This window comes from Peromyscus californicus, unplaced genomic scaffold, assembly GCF_007827085.1.
Source record: "Peromyscus californicus insignis strain IS unplaced genomic scaffold, ASM782708v3 Scaffold_17__1_contigs__length_78620276, whole genome shotgun sequence".
In the NCBI taxonomy this organism is placed as follows: domain Eukaryota; kingdom Metazoa; phylum Chordata; class Mammalia; order Rodentia; family Cricetidae; genus Peromyscus; species Peromyscus californicus.
This window is the reverse complement of record NW_026294469.1, coordinates 31,747,830-31,762,181: the sequence shown is the minus strand read 5'-3', so window position 1 is coordinate 31,762,181 and position 14,352 is coordinate 31,747,830. Positions and strand designations below refer to the sequence as shown.

Here is a 14,352-nt window from a genome sequence, read left to right as displayed (position 1 = left end):
CTTAGATCCCCACAGCCACACAAAAGTCACCCAATCCCAGTACTTAGGAAGAAGAAACAGAGGATCCTTAGGAAGCTGGTCAGAACTGGCAAGCTTGGGATTCAGTGAGTCCCTGCCTCAGTAATAAAGTAGAGAGGATCTACAAAGACACACAATGTCAAGTTTGGGCCTATATTCACCCACATCACCCACCCGTACCCACACCAAATACGTACTTAGTTAATTAAAGTAAAGAGGGTGAGGTCTAAGAATCTGTACTTCTAAAATAATGAGGTCTCAGGAGAGCAGATGATGCTGGTTTATACATCAAACCATGAACAACTCTAATGTGGAAGGGGTCAGGGCTTTGAGTCGGAAAATACTGGCTGAGAAGTGAGACTAAAGTGTTAGTAAACATGATTACCTTCTGGATACCTCCATGGACCGATGCGGGGGAAGACTGGGTTACCATCACCTGCTGCGGATGAAGATGCTGTGGTAGGCTATGGTGCTGCTGTGAAAGGTGACTCAGGGTGTGCTGCTGTTGCAGGAGGAGCTGTGCTGGGGACTGGAGTGCTGGTTGCTCATTGTTCTCTCTATGCCACAGGACTCGAATGAACCGATTGTTCAAAACTGCTTCTGTGCTAGAAATGGCTTTCCTAGCCTCCTCATTGGTAAGGTATTGGATGAGTGCTGCTTCTGGATCACCCTTAAAAGCAACCTTTAAAGAAAATAACGAGAACAATTTAAACTTGGACAGTAGTGTATTCCTGTACTATGAACTAAATTATGTGCCTCCAAATCCGTATGTTGAAACCCTATCCCTCAATGGAGAACAGGATTTGGGAAAAATTCAGGTTACATGAAGTACTAAATTTGTGACCATAACTATTTAAGTTAGGGTAGCCTTATGAGAAGAAGAAAGGGTCTCCAAGGACTCCCTCCCTTTCTCTCCACCTCCCTATCTGCCATATGAAGACGGTGAGAAACCAGGTATCTACAAGCTAAGAAGGAATCCCTCTGAAGCAAACAAGTACAAGCAGCATTAGATCCCTGGAGCTGGAGTTACAGGCAGCTGTGAGCCACCCAATGTGGCTCAGGTCCTCTGGAAGAGCACTTCATCCTCTTAATTGCCAAACTATCTCCTACAATAGAACAAATTTCTATTGTACGTTTATTCAGCCCGTGGTATTAAACATAGGCATCTGAGAAAACTTTTTACTTATGTATAATAAGCCATCCAGTTCTTTTTCTAAATGCCATAAAGAATAATGACAGAAAACTTTTAAGAGAAAAAGGACACAAATTTAAGGACATGAAACTTTAAACTAGCATGTAAATATACTCAATTAAATCCTCACTTCTAACAACAAATTTATAAATTCAAACTACTAACAAGTGGGTATCAAAACTTATACTGTCACGACAATTGATTTAGTGTTGGATAATATGCCAAAAATCTCAGCTTCTTAGAGACTAACATTATAATGGGGGCGGGGGGTTCATTTGTTCAGACCAAGACCTCTGAAAACAACAGGAACTAGTCCAGTGTTTTCAGGAAGGGACTATAGAAAAGAATCAAATGAATTCTCAAGAACAAATTCAACTAAATAATTCCATTATACACACATGCACATTGGATATATAACAGAACTTACAACTCTTGCAAAGATGTCAGATTACCACTGACTCTAATCAAGAACTGATAGGAATACTTTCCAAGACTCACAGCACACATGCATTCTGTCACTGATAAAACTAATTTACCTGGATATTAACTATGGTTCCAAATTTGCTGAAGTGTTCGTTGAGCTTGGTAATGTTGTTCAATTCCTGGGGGATCTTTTTCACTTCTAATTTTGTGTTTGTATACTGATTCTTCCGCAAGAACCCTGGTTTACTTTGATTGTTGTTCCCTTGCCTGAAACAAGCATTGATGAATCTTGGTTAATTCTCCCATCTGTTTTTTTTTCCCCCTTGGTTTTTTTGTTTGTTTGTTTTTGTTTTTGTTTGGTTTTTCGAGACAGGGTTTCTCTGTGTAGCTTTGGAGCCTGTCCTGGAACTCACTCTGTAGCCCAGGCTGGCCTCGAACTCACAGAGATCCGCTTGCCTCTGCCTCCCGAGTGCTGGGATTAAAGGTGTGCGCTACCACCGCCCAGCTTTTCTTGTTTTTTTGAGACAGGGTTTCTCTGTGTAGCCCTGGCTACCCCAGAACTCACTCTGTAGACCAGGCTGGCCCCCAAACCCTGAGATTCACCTGCCACTGCCTCTCAAGTGCTGGGATTAAAGGTGTGCACCATCACTCCCAGCAAGGTTAATGATAAATTAAACTACTTTATTAACACAAATGAAACAACACAAACATCAATTACATATTTCTAATAAGCAAAACCATCTTACTTTCCCAGCCAAGGCTTCTTTGTAAGTGGCCCTTCCAAACCACTAATAGCTCTCTTTCGGCTCTCTGGTTCCAGGACTACTCTGGTGATGTTGCTATTAATTGAAACAGGAACTGGTGGTTCGGTCTGGATGACAATATTAGCAGCTGTTGAAAACAAAAATTCCCATTACTATATTTTGGGAAAACATCAAATGACTGGATTATTTAGTTTAAAGCTAAAAAGTCCTGTGGACAGCATTCATCTACTATCATTTTCTATTTTTGTTTCATTTAAAGACAAGATCACTGACCTCCTGGGTCATTTTCCCAAGGGCTGGGATTAGAGACATGCACAACTGTGTCTAGCTGGTCACTTCGTTCTTAGAAATGTCTATCAACAAGAAAACCTACAAATGTCTCTGTTCTTTAAATTCAAAAAATTCAAATGCAAGCTTAAAACCTCAAAGGTTCTGAAAACACAAATCACAGTTCTGCAGGTGCCATATTTTGAAATTTTGCAGTCTGATAAACTAAATGTGTTATAACAATTCTTTAAATAAAGTAGCTCCAATACCATTCCTCAAAAAAAAAAAAAAAAAACCTCAAAGGCAATCCAATGTGACAATTACTCAAGCACAGATCATCAATGAATACAAGAAAGTTATTGGAAAAAGATGTCTGAAGAGTAAGACAATTATTTTACAGATGGTACCATAAATTTACCTACTTAACAATATAAATATATGACAATTACTGTCTTTGATAAGGGATCAAACAGTGTTAGAGATATTATCTACCCCCTGTCATGGTCCAACAAAATGTTCACATCATAAACAATCTTGATTTTTCTTATATGCAATATTACCATATTACTTTGTTGTCATTTTTTTTTTTTTTTGGTTTTTCGAGACAGGGTTTCTCTGTGTAGCTTTGCGCCTTTCCTGGTACTCGCTTTGGAGACCAAGCTGGCCTCGAACTCACAGAGATCCGCCTGCCTCTGCCTCCCGAGTGCTGGGATTAAAGGCGTGCGCCACCACCGCCCGGCCATGTTGTCATTTTTTTAACAATTTTTTTATTTTATGTGCATTAATGTTTTGCCTACATGGTATGTCTGTGTGAGGGTACCGGATCCCCTGGAACTGAATTTATAGACAGCTGTGAGCTGCCATGTGAATGCTGGAAATTGAACTCAGGTCCTCTGGAAGAGTAGCCAGTGTTCTTAACTTCTGAGCCATCTCTACAGTTCTTGTTTTCTTTATTTTGAGATTGGGTCTCATTGTACAGCCCACACTAGCCTGGATCTCAAGCAATCCTCTGCCTCAGCCTGCTCAGCACTGACTGGGATTACAGGTGTCAGATAACACCTAGCTATGTGTTTATATGGGACCCTATTTTAAATACAAATTAACATATTAGCGAGGAGGGGAATGAACTCACATTAAAGGTATATGCTTCTATTGAATCTTAGCTTGATTTGTGGGGCAGCTTGAGACAGGGTCTGACTTTGTAGCCCTGGTTGGCCTGTAACTTACTATATAACTAGGCTGGCCTACAACTCACAGAGATCTACCTGTCTCTGCCTCCTGAGTGTTGGGATTAAAAGCATGTACCACCACAACTGTCATGGCCTGACTTTTTAAGGTTTGTGACTTAAAAACTTTGAAGCAGATCCTCATAGATGTTATTTTGGGGGTTTTTGTTTACTTGTTTTCTGTTTTTGGACAGGGTCCATGTGGCCCAGGCTGCTTTGAACCTGCTATATAAAGATAATCTTCGGTCGTGGTCCTCCTGCCTCCACACAGATAAAAAATATGTGCCACTGGGCTGGAGTATATAGCTGTAATCTTAAGGAGTAAATTGATAAAATGCTAATTTACTTGCAGTGTTTAGGCTTGTAACATTATTGGTTTGAAGCTACAGATCTCAAAATACAGAATACACCTTTGATCAGTTCTTGAAGGAAAGGGACCAATCATCTCACCTTCTTGTATCTAAACTCTAGCACTGTGCCCAACACACAGCTAAAATGCTCTGAAGTCCTATTCAAAAAAGCGATTAAAAAGTATTACTGTTTTCTGTATCTAAAAAGAAATATATTCTAACTATACCATTAAAATAAAATTTAGAAGTGAAGTTATTATAAAAACTATTGAGATAATTATAAAATATCTTTAAAAAGTTTAAGTAGTCTGATTTCCTCAAGTGAGAGCAGAAACACAAAGGTATTAGCTATTGATGAACTGCTGCATGGCGTTTATCATCAGAAAAGGGCATTCTCACCTCTTGGATTTGCATCCATATCTCCAGATGTGAGGCCAATCAGGTTGGGGCGCTGTGTCTGTGCTCTTGAAAAGAACTGTCTGTACTGTGATCTGCCGGAACTGGTGATACTAGGAGCTTCAGGGTTATAACCATCTGGTTCATATGTATCTGAAGAAAAACACTTAGAAAATCAGAGAGTGCTCAAACTATTCCTTTGCCACTAAAAATAAAGAGCTGTTCAAGTTATGTGTTCTTCAAAAAAACATAATGACATCAAACCGTATACACTTCTCTTTGAGCTCTACCAAACACTCCTTTTACGAGTAAAAGGAAACAGTACTACTATCACAAACATACAAGCATTCAAATTCAAACAGTGAAGTTTACTTCTCAATCCACTCAGTCATGTCTACCCTGTATACCAATCACTTAGTCTAATAACAATACATATTTTCATTACCAATTTTCACATACATGAACACACTGTTCATTCAAAGATTACTGAGTTTTGTGTCTCAATTTCTAGGTATTTCTGTAATCAACAAATAAATTTATTTTTTAAGATGAAAAAAGAATAGCTGGTTTCCTATCCAAAGCATATTTCAAATAAAAGAGGTAGGTTGCCGGGCGGTGGTGGCCCACGCCTTTAATCCCAGCACTCGGGAGGCAGAGCCAGGCGGATCTTTGTGAGTTCGAGGCCAGCCTGGTCTACAGAGAGAGATCCAGGAAAGGCGCAAAGCTACACAGAGAAACCCTGTCTCAAAAAAACAAAAAACAAAAAAAAAGTAGGTATTCATAATTATCTTATTACCTATTACCACCCTATTATTCACCAATGTACTTTTATCATATTTCTTATACTTTTTTCTAAAACAAAAAATCATTTACAAAATTCTAACCCTAGTAACTATTTTATTAGTGTTAAAAGCAATTCTGAAAGAAATGACAGAGAACCCAAATGGCACATAACCCCTTCACTCTACATCAAATCAGAGTAAGACAGATTGAAGACACTGTTTTTCATAGTTATGATTCAGAAGTTCTTGTGTTTCTTCCCTTTTGTTCTTAATGGAAAATGTGTTTAATGATTTATATAAAGTTCAAGCTACACAATCAGGTTCATTCAGATCTTTACTAATGGTTGCCACTTATATGATACAGAGGATAAGCTCATAAATGATCCACTTGCTAGAAATAGCTCAGTGGATAAGAGAGCATGCTATTCTTGCAGAAGAACCAAATTGGGTTCTCAGCACATACACAGATTGGTTCATAACCACATGTGAACAACTCCATCTCCAAAGGATCCAACACCCTCTTCTGGGTGGGGTGGGCACCTGTACTCACTTGCATATACCCACACCCAGACATATACACACACAATTAAAAAATAATAAAATAAGCCAGGTGTGGGAGTACACACATTTAATATCAGCACTTGGGAGGTAGGACCAAGTGGATCTTTGTAAGTCTGAGGCCAGCCTGATCTACATGGTTAAGTTCCAGGCCAGGAAGAGTGATATAGTGAGACTCTGTCTCAAATAAAATAAAATAAATTCTTAAAATGAACAATCCCCCTTAGGAACTTCCTGAATTCTAAAAGCATGACTCTGCAGCCTCTGTCTACTTAGATTAAACCTTGCCCTGAATACTATATTTCCCCCCCAACTTCAGATTCTACGAGCAAACTCTCCCTGTACAAAACACCAACTCCAAGTTTAGAACAATTAAATGCCACTAAGGGGTAACCGATTGAGACATATGGCATCAGAACTAGAACTGCTGGCCAATGCTTCTTCTCACTCACATATCCCCTCATTTTCTTTCCTTCCACTTTTGAAAACAGTTCATGGTGTGGTACAGAACATCAGTAGATTAGAAACTATTCCCTATAATAAAACGATAAATGATCTTGAAAATTAGTCACCATTGTGATCTGTGGTCCCTCATCAGAGAATGGCTGAGGAAAATTAATAAATTACTATAACACTGATGCTCCTATTACAGAGTTTACATTCATTCTCAAGGCTTATATTCAGCCTAAAGCTTTCTGATAATGCCTTAATACAACCAAACTCCATCTCAGTTCACTACCCATATAGTTAATCTGCCAGAGCATTCTTGGATGTCATACTGAATCTCATCAGCTCCTGCTCTAAGTTCTTCCTTACATCTTTTTGTTTCTCTGTGTACAGACTAGTACATGTGTGCACACGCATGTGGAAGACAGAGGTCAATGTTCAGTGTTCTTCTCAATCCCTTACATCTTACTTCCTGAGATAAAGTCTCTCATTGAATGTTCAGCTACAGTGGCTGGCCAGCAAACCCAGGAGTTCCCTCTCTAGTGTCAGAATGATAGGTATATGTCACCATGCCCACTTGTTTATGTGGGTACTGGGGATTCAGACTTAGCTCCTCACGATTTGGGGGCAAGCATTATGCTGAATGATCCATGCCCTTAATTTTTTGCTTGTTTAAGACAACTAGACAGAATTATTACTTATCAAGAGAAACATGTGCTTTAGTGGAGTATAGCTTAAAAACAAATCTTATCTATTTATTAAATTTAAGTATGTTAAGTATCTGAGCAATAGTTTGAGGATGATATGTAAAATACCAAATTCCACAGTTATGCTGTCCTGGCTAGTTTTATATCAACAAGCTAGAGTTAGCTGAAAGAAGGGAACCTCAATTGATAAAATGCCTCCATAAGATCCAGCTATAACGCATTTTCTTAATTAGTGGTTGATGGGGGAGGACCCAGACCATTGTGGGCGGTACCATCCTTCGGCTGATTCTGGTTCTATAAGAAAGCAGGCTGAGCAAGCCATGAGGAGCAAACCAGTAAACAGCACTCCTCCATGGCCTCTGCATCAGCTCCTGCCTCCAGGTTCCTGCCCTGCTTAAGTTCCTGTCCTGACTTCCTTTGATGATATGACTGTGATGTGGAAGAATAAGCCAAATAAACCCTTTCCTCCCCAAGTTTCTTTGGTCACGGTGTTTCATCACAGCAACAGTAACCCTACCCAAGACACATGCCAACTCTAAAAATTAACAAAATAAACACTACTTCAACTTTTAAGCAAATCAACAAAGTATGGTCCAAAGTTTTCAATTATTGCCTAGTAGCAACAGAAACTCTCCTACAGTTGAGGCCACAAAAAGGTTCGGAATCTACACAATCAAATGATCTTGTTCTATGACCCCTAGGTACACAGAGCCCCAATAAATGTCATGGTTCTGCAGTCAGGCCAGGCATAGTGGCACACACCTGCAAACCTAGTAATCTTGATTCCAAGTTCAAGGCTAACTTGGGCTATGTAGTGACCCTTTTTTGTTTTTTAAAAAGTCCTTTGGTTATAAACTAGAATCTAAAGGCAAAGTGAGGAAAACATCAGTTTAAATAAAGAGACTAACAAGATACCAACAAAGCATAGCACAAATCTTCAAAACATATGTCAATAGGGTGAAATAACTTTCAAAAACACTACATTCATTATGAGCAATCTGTCCATACAACAGGGAGTAGAAGAGAGAAACTATGTTTATCTACCACCAGCAAGAAACCAGAAATGCAGTTTTATTTCAAAGAAAAATTACCCTAGTTTTTCTCATAATATGTAAGTAATTAACTAGAAAATACTCAAGCAAATACCATCTTCCTATCTATCTCAAGGAAGATGTGACTGTTGCCAAGGCACTGAATGTAAATATTCAGGACAACAGAGATGACGGACACACACAGAGGGCCTAATCATCAACAACCACTAGGGACAAACCATAGAAGCAGAGAAACAGAAAAACTCTACCTAAGAGTTTTAATGGGAACTTTGGACAGGTCAGAGTGCCAGGTCATCTGTTAGGCTGACCAGTTTAAGGTATAAAAGGTCAGTGAGGTGGATGGCCATCTGAAGCAAAGCTTACCTGGGACCAGAGGGGTGGGGCTGGAGACTGAGGTATGATACCCAATGGAGGATCCCATGAGGTTTCGAGGTGGCACCAAACGAGCTGCCAACAGAGGAGGCGGTGTCCCCAACTGAAGTCGCTCAGATGCAGCAGCACCATGTTCACGAGAATACATGGGCTGTCCTACAGAGGAAAGAATAGGAGGGCAGCTGGGATTGAGAGTCACAAGCTTGCTTCTCTGAGGCAATGGTGTACTTCCTGAGACTGTGAGCCAAGAACAGAGAAATTACAACAACAGGAACAAGTAGCAGAGAAAGACATTATTGAGAGTCTAACTCAAGAAAGCACAGACATGCAACTGGTTAGGATGCATCAAGGTACAAAGAAATTAGCATTGCATAATCTGCCTTTTAGAATGTTCTCTCTCTCTCTCTGTCTCTGTCTCTTGAGAAAGGGTTCTGTGTAGTATATGCCTGCCTCAAAATCAGTGCATAGCTGAGGCTAACATTGAACTCCTGATCCTATTGCCTCCATGGCCCAAGTGCTGGGATTGCAGGTATGCAACACCACACCTGGCTTTCTATTTTTTGAATCTTAAATGGAGTAAATGTATGCTAATTTTATCTAAAGCTGAACAATGAACCAATCAAGTCACAGAAAGGCACCCTGAGCTATAGTTCACAAAGAATCTGATACTTGACGTGCAGATATGAAGGTTGTCCTGCACATGCCACTCTAATCACAAACAAAATATCAACTCTGCACAAAATATACTGGCATATCTAAAAGCAGGGGGGGGAAGTAAGAAATACAAAACAAACTACCATACCCATAGCCTCACAAAGAATAAGTAATGTTCACAAGAAGAAAATTCAAAAGGTAATGGAAATTTATTATCACCACAGAGAGGGTGATAAGAAAAAAAAATGAAGAAAAATGCAAACAGATCAATACTAGATACAGGAAATGATTCTGGATTTTAGGTGCCATGTTTTAAAATAAAGTACATTGAGGAACACAAACACACATGCATGCGCGCACACACGTATGTATATATACAGACACAAATTCTAAACAATGGGATCAGAAAATTACAAAGTATCACAGAATAAAATCTTCCTTTGGTTTCTATTTAGTACCATTCCCTGACAACATATGAAACTTAAATTTGTAAGATTTAGTTAACATTTTATACCACAAGGTCTTAAGACATAATAAAGCAAAGTTAGAAAATTTTTATTATGTGACTAAATGTCTTTACAAGTTGTACAATTGCTTTAGATTTGTAACACACAGAGATAAGACAGGCCACAAAGTAATCACTTGATTTCATAATAGTAAGAAGAAATAGGCTAAAATCTCCAATCTTCTCTGTCCACGTGTATGGAGAAAAAGAGATAACAAACCTCACTACAAAGCAGATGATATAACTACATATTTAACACCAATCCTTTCAAAATTTGTTTTAAAAGAGTCAATCAGTACACTGCAACAGCAATATATTCTCAATCATTTGAAAATAGTCCTAATCATGTCCTACAACAGAGAATTCTCTGTGAAAAATAACAAAGAGGCACAATGCTCAAGAGAAAACAAAAGAAACGTAATGCCAATCTGTATGATGACTTTAAATTGACGATGCAGCACAAATCTGCCTAGTATATGTAACCAGTAACTAGACTAAAGGACAAACTTATACAACATGTACTTTTAAAACCACAGACAACATGCAATTCAAACGTTAAGAAAGGTGGCTGTGAGTTGGTTAGACGCATGCCTGGTATCTATGGAGGGCAGAAGAGGGTGTCGCATACCCTGGAGTCATGGACAGTTGTAAGCTGTCATGTGGGTGCTCAAAGAATATCAGTGCTCTTAATCAAGGAGCACTCTCCAACCCCTCAAATTTCCCAATACACTAAAAATATACATAAAGCTCTTTACTTTATTTGAACAAACCAAATTATACTCTTTAGAATTACCAATTATATTATTTACAAATGAAAACTTGAACAATTTTAAGGGCTCAACTTATGTCTCAAAGACAGTATTTAGAACGAAAAAAAACATTAAAATCAACTAAATAAAAAGATATTGAAAATCTGTTACTGAAACTATTATATTCTTCAAGGTTTTTTATGTGTATATTTTGTGTTTACATATTCTTGTCAATGCACTGTGTGCCACTGGGTGTATTTGGGGGGGGGGGGGAGCTCAGAGGACAACCGTGGGTATCAGTCTTTGTTTTCTCACCGTGTTTAGAACAGGGTCTCATGCTGTGCTCCAACTGTTCCTCAAGAGTCCAGTGAATTGCCTGTCTTCTTACTGTAGAAGCATACACTACCTGAATTGTGCTACCACATCTGGCTTTAACCGTTTGGGGAATCTGAATTTCAGTTTTCATAGCTGTACAGTGAGTACTTTATCCATTTGAGCCACCTCCCCATGTTTCTCCAATTTTCAATATTTTTTAAATTGTATTTATTTTTATTTTATGTGCACTGGTGTTTTGCCTGCATGTATACCTATATGATGGTGCCAGATCCTCTGGAACTAGAGTTACAGACAGTTGTGAGCTGCCATGTGGGTGCTGGGAATTGAACCCAGGTCCTCTGGAAGAACAGCCAGTGCTCTTAACCATTAAGCCATTTCTCCAGTCCCTTCAATTTTTTTTTTACACATGTGATTTCCACTGCAGACCTATGTACTGACAATGATCACAGAATGTATAACACTTATTTAGTGTGAGTGAGTGTGTGTGTGTGTGTGTGTGTGTGTGTGTGTGTGTGTGTACATGCAAATATATGTCGATCAGAAGACAACTTATACTAGCTTTCTCTTCCCATTGCATGTATGGGTCTTGAGAATCAAACTTAGGTCACACTGAACCATCTCATCAGGCCCCTGAAATTGTATTTTAAATGCTTAGATTGTTACCAGATACCATTTAATTTTTTTCTATAAACTATGTGTATAGTATATGTACATGTTTATGTGGGCACAAGCATGTCTTCATCAATGCTGACATCAATGTCTTTCTATATTGCTTTGCTTTCCACCTGTTTTCCTTTTCAAAAATGATACAGGGTCTCATGTATGTCTAGTTGGCCACAAATGTACTATGTAAATAAGGATGGCCTTGACTTCCTGATTCTCCTGCCTTTACCTCATAAGTGCAGAGATTACAGGCATGTGCCATCATCTCTGGTTTTATGTGGTACTGATCCTGGAACCCAGGGCTTCACTCAATGTAGACAAGCACTCTACCAACTGAGTTACATCCCCATCCTGTCTCTTATTTCTGAGACACTGTCTTTCCCTGAACCTACCGTGTGCTTCATGAACCTCTGTCTCCTCCCCTGAGCACTAGAGCCACAGGCACTCACTCCCGCCCTGACTCTTACCCAGAGCCTCGGGCTTGCACAGTAAGCACTTTACTGAACCATCCCCTGCTCCTCCTATATATTTAGAATAAAATTATAGGCTTTTAAGAAAGGAAGGAAATTCACAAAGTCGCTTTAATGACACAACTGTGACTTATCCAATATTAATATTCTATTTGCCAACAAATTAATTCTCTTTATAAATACTGATATAATATCTAAGACTATAAAGTAGTAAAACACAAATACCAATGGGAAATTATCACATTTACTGGTTTGGGGATAAAAATGGTAATTATTAAAAGGATTGCTTTTATTCTAAGATTTTATCTTTTGTGTATTAAATTTGGGGGCTTTTGTTTTGTTTTGTTTTTTGAGACAGTGTTTCTCTGTATATCCCTAGCTATCTTGGAACTCTCTCTGTAGACCAAGCTGGCCTGAGATTCAGAGAACCTCCTGCCTCTGCCTAAGTGCTGGGATTAAAAAGGAGTACACCACCACTGCCTGGCATAAAATGTATTTTTAAGGGCTGGAGAGATGGCTCAGCGGTTAAGAGCACTGGCTGTTCTTCCAGAGGTCCTGAGTTCAGTTCCCAGCAACCACATGGTGGCTCACAACCATCCGTAGTGAAATCTGGTGCCCTCTTCTGGCCTGCAGGTGTATATGCAGACAGAACACTGTATACATAATAAATAAATAAATCTTTAAAAAAAATGTATTTTTAAGATGAAACTGATACTAGATATTATCCTATGCAGTCCTCTGTTCTGACAAAGAAGTTGACAATTTGTCCTATAGTGTTAGGTCTGTTACCAGCCTCTGGAAAACAAATGTTTGGAATTTCTGTTTTAAAACATTATCCTCTTTCTTTTAAAGACCTGAGATCTATGATCTTACACATCTCACTCCCTAGCATCTACCACATGCCTAGTACATGGTAAGCACTGAACAAATATTTTATGAATATTAAGCTATGTCACTGGGATTACTGGCAACTGCCAAATTTTTAAAAATTAACACCATCTGAGTGTAGTGGCATATAGCTCTAATTCCACAACTCAGGAGGTAAAAGCAGGTAGATCTCTGAATTCAAGGCCAGTTTGGTCTACATAGTATGTTCCAGGACAGCCAGGGATATGTAGAAAAACCCTGTCTCAATAACACCAAGCAAAGTATTTATAGTGTCACAATGTACAATTTGGTATAAAAACAAATGGACAACTGCCAGATTTTTTTTTTAAAGAAGCAGAATTTTTACTATGACTCAACACTAAATTTAACAATATAAAATTATGCCATTTGCCATAGACAGAAATAAATCCAGGTTTTCATATTTATAAGTACAAAAGCCACTTTTAACTGTTAACAGCTGACTAATATAGTAAAGATAAAAGAGTTAACCGGCACGCTGGTCACTACTAAAGCTGGATAACAGGTACAAGGATCTTTGTTATACTGCACGTACCTCAGGTCATCATAATAGTCTCCTCATTTTTATGTCTATTTGATATTTCTCATAAGTAAAAACACTGACAGCAACAATAAAACAAACCTGCACTGTCAAGATACTAATCAGAAGACCATGAGACAAGAGAAAATGTCAGAGATTTCTGATTTATATTCATAAATGAAAAATCAAACAGACTATATATGTAAGTATGCACTGTTATGACACAAATGCTTGTATGTTATGTAGGAATCTGAAACAGAAGATGAATGTTTCTCAAGTTTTTAGACTTGGTCCCTGAAGTAGAAGAGAAAGCATATTATAAAGCAGAAAAGAAGAAAAGGCAAGTTGAGCCACAGCAGGAGAACAGGCACTATACAAGTTGGGAAACAGTGAAAAAGGATTAGGAAAGAAGTAAACCACAGCCAGAGTCAGAGCCTGAGATAGGAGTCTCTGATGATTCACTAAGAAGAGTTCTCATGACAAAAGCCTGAGGAATAGCTATTCACTCAACTAATATTATGTGCCACACCTTGGTGAAGGGGCTTAAATAAGCATAATGGTGTCCAACGATCCAAATGTGCAGTGAGGCAAATGTGAATAAAAGGAGAGGTTCTGGAGGAAATATAGCAAACGAGAATCTTCAAAGGAAAAAGGACTTGGATGAACTAAGTTTTTTTAAAAAGCAAAGCAAGGTTGAGCTTGTCTTGCATGCTAGAGGCCCATGTTGAAGCCCACCATCATTGGGGGGGTAGGGGTGGCACAGCAACAATGTGTCACTCATACGATGATGTCCATATAAGTAGCTGGATCTTGAACCCATTGACAAGGACAAGGGCAGAGGCAGAGATTTAAGAATAGGCATTATTCTCAGAGGTTAAAATATGACTAGAAAATAGAAACTACATAGAATGTAACTAATCCTTTACAGATTACTAGATGCCAAAAACATGTTAGATGCCTTACAGGAATACAAACAAATTCATTTCTCTTCAGAG

The 14,352-nt window shown here is 38.7% G+C and overlaps 1 protein-coding gene across 3 annotated transcripts in view; it reads right to left on the bottom strand.

Annotated features, from left to right (window-relative positions):
• The window catches only part of Rbm27 (RNA binding motif protein 27), a 73,188-nt gene that overhangs the window by 25,411 nt on the left and 33,425 nt on the right, over positions 1-14,352 (bottom strand). For 2 of the 3 annotated variants that reach the window (XM_052742094.1, XM_052742096.1), the window contains exons 9-13: positions 8,546-8,710; positions 4,640-4,789; positions 2,380-2,524; positions 1,747-1,900; positions 404-700 (exon numbers count right to left, since the gene is read on the bottom strand). In XM_052742094.1, the coding sequence (XP_052598054.1) occupies positions 404-700; positions 1,747-1,900; positions 2,380-2,524; positions 4,640-4,789; positions 8,546-8,710 (911 nt within the window). The remainder of the gene's footprint in view (positions 1-403; positions 701-1,746; positions 1,901-2,379; positions 2,525-4,639; positions 4,790-8,545; positions 8,711-14,352) is intronic. The other variant, XM_052742095.1, reaches the window with a different exon arrangement.